This window comes from Lepidochelys kempii, chromosome 1 (assembly GCF_965140285.1).
Source record: "Lepidochelys kempii isolate rLepKem1 chromosome 1, rLepKem1.hap1, whole genome shotgun sequence".
NCBI lineage: Eukaryota > Metazoa > Chordata > Testudines > Cheloniidae > Lepidochelys > Lepidochelys kempii.
The window spans coordinates 248,505,552-248,511,551 of record NC_136380.1 but is presented as its reverse complement, the minus strand read 5'-3'; the positions used below and the strand labels follow the sequence as shown (position 1 = coordinate 248,511,551).

Genomic DNA, 6,000 nt, shown 5'->3' with positions numbered 1-6,000 from the left:
AAAATTGTCAGTGATGGAGAATCCACCACAATCCTTGGTAAATTGTTCCAATGGTTAATTATTCTCATTTTTTTAAATGTATGCCTTATTTCCAGTCTGAATTTGTCTTGCTTCAACTTCCACCCATTGGATCATGTTACACCTTTCTCTGCTATACTGAAGAGCCCATTATTAAATATTTGTTCCCTGTGTAGATACTTATAGATTGTAATCAAATCACCCCGTAACCTTCTCTTTGTTAAGCTAAATAGACTAAGCTCTTTGAGTTTATCACTGTATGACATGTTTTCTAATCTTTTAATCATTTTCATGGCTCTTCTCTGAACCCTTTTCAATTTATCAACATCATTCTTGAATTGTGGGTGCCAGAACTGGACACAGTATTCCAGCAGCGGTTGCACCAGTGTCAAATACGGAAGTAAAATAACCTCTCTACTCCTACTCAAGATTCATGTTTATGCACCCCAGGATCACATTAGTTCTTTTGACCACAGCATCACACTGTAGCTCATGATCAGCTGATTATCCACCAAAGCCCTCAAATCTTTTTCGTAGTCATTGCTTCCCAGGATAGAGTCCCCCATTCTGTAAGTATGGCCTACTTTCTTTGTTCCTAGATGTATACATGTACATCTAGCCATATTAAAACATACATTGTTTGCTTGCACCAACTTTACCAAGCGATCCAGGAGAGACTTTAAACACTACCTTAAAATTAGTCCCCAAAGAGTATCCCATTATTAAATGAGTGAGTCATGGAGCAAGATATGTATAAAGGAAGGGAGCGGAGGGCTAGTCCCCATTACAGTTGCAGTATTATTTCATTTTATTTCTCAGAAAAGTGATTCTATTTCAATTAATTTTATTGGGGTTGTATAGCTTGCAGGTGGGCCCAATTCATCCAGCTCCGGTCAAATTAGTGGGACTGTGTTGCCAACTCTGACAATTTTATTATGAGTCTATCACAGTGCTTAATTTGTGCAAGGGTTTGCCAAGGCTGAGCCTCAGCACCTCAAGGCTTGGCAATTCATAGCCCTGCTACCTTTGGGGTTGCCGTGTCAGTTATGAAAGTAAAAAAATTGCTTGAGCCCTGGCACCTTTCATTACAAATTAAGCATGGCTCTAGCGACATTTAGTATTCTTTTTAGAGCCTCACCTCTTAGAGGCCTGTGAGTATGTGAAAATCTCAGCTATCATTAACAACAACAAAAATACAAGTTACTAGCCCTCATGGGAGAGGGGCAAAGCTGGAAAACAGGAACGCTAAATGATCAAAAACCAGGAGGCAAATAAAAAGAACCCCACCTTGTATTATATTTTAAATTCTCATGATTTTTAAGCCAATCTCGAGATATGTTGGGGCTTGCCTCACAATTTTTTTTGCGTGCTTGGCATCAGCATTAGCGAGGGGATCAGCTGCTTTTCAAGGCCACCCAGGATATACCCCTATGAAAAAAGGAGGAGAGCGGTTATTGTTGGGGGACCCGGCACCAGAAGGTGGTGTGCGGTAAGTCATAGGCACAGCTCGGAAACCAGGAAAGGTGAAATCCTGCCGCTTCCCCCATTGAAGTCAAGGGCAAACCCGGCACTGACCAGCCCAGACGGGCCCCCCCCCCAGAAGCGCTGGAGCCGGCCAAGCGCCTGGCTGGCGGCAGCGCCCGAACGCACCAGCGCGGTGCAGGAGGCTGGGCCCCATAAGGGCGCCCCTTAACACAGGCCCGAGGGCCGGAGTCAGCCCAGCCCAGCGCCCCGCTGACCCTTCCCGCGGCCCCGCCAGGCCGGCGCGGGGCGGAACCGAGCGCCGCGGGAGCTGTTTCCAGTGGGGACCGTGCTCGGGCGGCAGCAGGAAGGAGGCTGCGGCGTGTGCGGGGGCTGCGGGGACCCGGGCCCGGCTGCGCGTCCGAAGCCCCCGCCAGGCAGAGGCTGCAGGGTGAGAGGGGGCGGCAGGGCAGGTGGGGGGAGAGAGGCGGCAGGGGGGCAGGCATGGGGCGCAGAGGCTGCAGGGGGCAGGGCAGGGCAGGCATGGGGCGCAGAGACTGCAGGGGGCAGGGCAGGCGGGGGGAGAGAGGCTGCGGGGGGGCAGGGTAGGCATGCATGGGGCGCAGAGGCTGCAGGGGGAGAGAGGCTGCAGGGGGGCAGGGCAGGCAGGGGGGAGAGAGGCTGTAGGGGGCAGGGCAGGCATGCATGGGGCGCAGAGGCTGCAGGGGGAGAGAGGCTGCAGGGGGGCAGGGCAGGTGGAGGGGAGAGAGGCTGCAGGGGGCACGGCAGGCATGCATGGGGCGCAGAGGCTGCAGGGGGGCAGGGCAGGCGGGGGGAGAGAGGCTGCAGGGGGGCAGGGCAGGCATGCATGGGGCGCAGAGGCTGCAGGGGGAGAGAGGCTGCAGGGGGGCAGGGCAGGCATGGGGCGCAGAGGCTGTGGGGCGAGAGGGGAGCAGGGCTCACAGAGGCTACCGGGCGTGGGGGGCTGCAGAGGCTGCCGGGCGCGGGGGTTGGGTCTGGTAGGCTGCACAGAGGGCATTGGGCTGTTCAGTTATTTGCGTGCCTTCAGGTATAGTACTGCAGAGAGTGTCTGTCATTTGTTCTTTTTTGCACTTGATGGTGAAAACCGTGTGTGGCGAATAGGCATTGAGTGCCTGTATGTGGGGCCCTACCAAATTCATGGTCCATTTTGGTCAATTTCACGGCCATTGGATTTAAAAAATTGTAAATTTCATGATTTCAATGGTGCATCCCATGAAGTGAGCTGTAATTCAGGAAAGCTTATGCTCAAAGCAATTTGTTAGTCTCTAAGGTGCCACAAGTCCTCCTTTTCTTTTTGCGGATACAGACTAACACAGCTGCTACTCTGAAACCCTTCATGATTTCAGCTATTTAAATCTGAAATTTCACAGTGTTGTAGTTGTAGGGGTCCTGACCCAAACAGGAGTTGTGTGTATGGGCGGGGGAGGGTCGTGGTACTGCTACCCTTACTCCTGCACTGCTGCAGGTGGCAGCAGCTGCCTTCAGAGCTGGGCAGCTGGAGAGCGGTGGCTGCTGGCCGGGAGCCTAGCTCTGAAGGCAGAGCTGCCGCTGCCAGCAGCAGTGCAGAAGTAAGGATGACATGGTGTGGTATTACCACCCTTACTTCTGCGCTGCTGCCTGCAGAGCTGGGCCCTCAGCAGCCACTACACTCCAGTCACCCAGCTCTGAAGGCAGCAGCACAGAAGTAAGGGTGGCATGGTATGGTATTGCCACCCTTACTTCTGCACTGCTGCTGGTGGGGCACTGCCTTCAGAGCTGGGCACTTGGCCAATAGTCGCCGCTCTCCGACCGCCCAGCTCTGAAGGCCATGCAGAAGTAAAGGTGGCAATACCACGACCCTCCTTAAAATAACCTTGCAATTCCCTTTCGGGTCTGGACCCCCTATCTGAGAAACGCTGGTCTCCCCCATGAAATCTGTGTGGGATAGGGTAAAAGCACACAAAAGACCGCTCTCATGTGGGGAGGCCAGATTTCAAGGTCCGTGATGTGTTTTTCATGGCTGTGAATTTGGTAGGGCCCTAGGTATATGGTATGCAGAAACAGAGAGCATTTTTATGGACCCGCCAAGGGAGGAGAGGATTTCCTTACCAGTTAGAGATGGTTAGGTGACCTTATAATAGTTTTCCTGTTGTGGAAAGCATGTTTGTTGTGCAGGCTAACTGTGCAGACGGATCTATCCCTCTATCAATAGGTGTTTTTCAGCTCTTGGTCAAAAACAACGAGGAGTCCTTGTGGCACCTTAGATGAGGTGAGTTGTAGCTCACGAAAGCTTATGCTCAAATAAATTCGTTAGTCTCTAAGGTGCTGCAAGTACTCCTTTTCTTTTTGCAGATACAGACTAACATGCCTGCTACTCTGAAACCTTAGAGACTAACAAATTTATTTGGGCATAAGCTTTCTTGGGCTAGAACCCACTTCATCAGATGCATGGAGTGGAAAATACAGGAGCAGGTATAAATACATGAAAAGATGTGAATTGCCTTACCAGGTGTGAAGTTAGTCTCACAAACAATTCAATTGACAGCAGGATACTAAGGGAGGGAAAATAACTTTTGAAGTGGTAATGAGAGTGGCCCAGACAGTTGACAAGAAGATGTGAGTAACAGTAGGGGGAAATTAGTATTGGGGAAATTAGAGTTAGGTTTTATAATGACCAACTACTCCCAGTCTTTATTCAGGCCTAATCTGATGGTGTCCAGTTTGCAAATTAATTCCAGTTCTCCAGTTTCACGTTGGAGTCTGTTTCTGAAGTTTTTTGGTTGAAGAATTGCCACTTTTAGGTCTTTTATTGAGTGGCCGGGGAGATTGAAGTGTTCTCCTACTGGTTTTTGAATGTTATGATTCGTGATGTCAGATTTGTGTCCATTTATTCTTTTGCGTAGAGACTGTCCGGTTTGGCCAATGTACATGGCAGAGGGGCATTGCTGGCACATGATGGCATATATCACATAGGTAGATGTGCAGGTGAATGAGCCCCTGATGGTGTGGCTGATGTGGTTAGGTCCTATGATGGTGTCCCTTGAATAGATATGTGGACAGAGTTTGCACTGGGGTTTGTTGCAGGGTTTGATTCCTGGGTTGGTGTTTTTGTTCTGTGGTGTGTGGTTGCTGGTGAGTATTTGCTTCAGGTTGGGGGGCTGTCTGTAAGCGAGGACTGGCCTGTCCCCCAAGGTCTGTGAGAGTCAGGGATTGTCCTTCAGGATAGGTTGTAGATCCTTGATGGTGCGCTAGAGAGGTTTTAGTTGGGGGCTGCAGGTGACAGCTAGTGATGTTCTGTTAGTTTCTTTGTTGGGCCTGTCTTGTTGTAGGTGACTTCTGGGTACCATTCTGGCTCTGTCAATCTGTTTCTTCACTTCAGCAAGTGGGTATTGTAGTTTTAAGAATGGTTGATAGAGATCCTGTAGGTGTTTGTCTCTGTCTGAGGGATTGGAGCAAATGCGGTTATATCTTAGAGCTTGGCTGTAGACAATGGACCGTGTGGTGTGGTCAGGGTGAAAGCTGGAGGCATGTAGGTAGGAATAGCGATCAGTAGGTTTCCGGTATAGGGTGGTGTTTATGTGACCATCGCTTATTAGCATTGTAGTGTCTAGGAACTGGATCTCTTGTGTGGACTGGTCCAGGCTGAGGTTGATGGTGGGGTGGAAATTGTTGAAATCTTGGTGGAATTCCTCAAGGGCCTCCTTTCAGTGCATCCAGATGATGAAGATGTCATCAATGTAGCACAAGTAGAGTAGGGGCGTAAGGGGATTAGAGCTGAGGAAGTGTCTAGTTTCCTTGAAGGGAAAGGAAGCAGGGGTTTTAGAAGCAATAATATCACAGTTGTCTCTGCTCTCATTGAATTAATCTTGTTATTATTAGCTCATCACACTGAGACTTCCAAGTTCTCATCCTCCATCCTCTTCCTGCATTGCCCCGTGAAGATAGACATGGCCAGGGTGGTCAGAATGTTTAAAACCTTCAAGACTCACTGGAAGAAAACCACAGTTGGGGTCTGCTTGCTCACCTGGGGAGGAAACTGGCTCTATGGAAAACACTGGTAATTATTACCTGCCCTTAAAGAAGTACGATAACAATGAACCTTTGTCTGTATTTTTGCTAATACCTTTTGATGTGACATGTGGATAGTAGTGTAATTGGGCAAACATCTGTAAAACTTGAGAAGGGTGGTTATAGATAGAGCTGCTTGCTTGGGATCCGTTAACAGCCTACAGGGCAATGACAAGACTGAGAGGTTTTTACATAGGCATGGTTATCCAGAGAGAAGCTGCAGTAGCTTAGCTATAGGAAGTGTACCTCTCGGGGAATTCTGCACCAAAAAATAAAACTCTCTGCACACAGTATTTTAAAATTCAGCATATTTTATTTGTCAAAATAACACAGTGTAATCACTCTGGTTTCAATTATTTTGATAATTTATTTAAACTACAATACAACGGCTGGAGAATGGGGTGGGGAAGTACTGGAGGAAATCCCCAAACC

At 49.0% G+C, this 6,000-nt stretch overlaps 1 protein-coding gene across 5 annotated transcripts in view; it reads left to right on the top strand.

Annotated features, from left to right (window-relative positions):
* Positions 1–1,421: 1,421 nt before the first annotated feature.
* AGK (acylglycerol kinase) overlaps positions 1,422–6,000 on the top strand; it is a 59,896-nt gene continuing 55,317 nt past the window's right edge. For 2 of the 5 annotated variants that reach the window (XR_012156046.2, XR_012156045.2), the window contains exons 1-2: positions 1,604–1,930; positions 5,380–5,557. Coding sequence is in view for 3 of the 5 variants with exons in the window: in XM_073322228.2 (XP_073178329.2) it covers positions 5,448–5,557 (110 nt within the window). In the remaining 2 variants the exon portion in view is untranslated. Of the gene's footprint in view, positions 1,508–1,603; positions 1,931–5,379; positions 5,558–6,000 lie in introns of those variants that run through there. The other 3 variants (XM_073322228.2, XM_073322256.2, XM_073322219.2) reach the window with 3 other exon arrangements.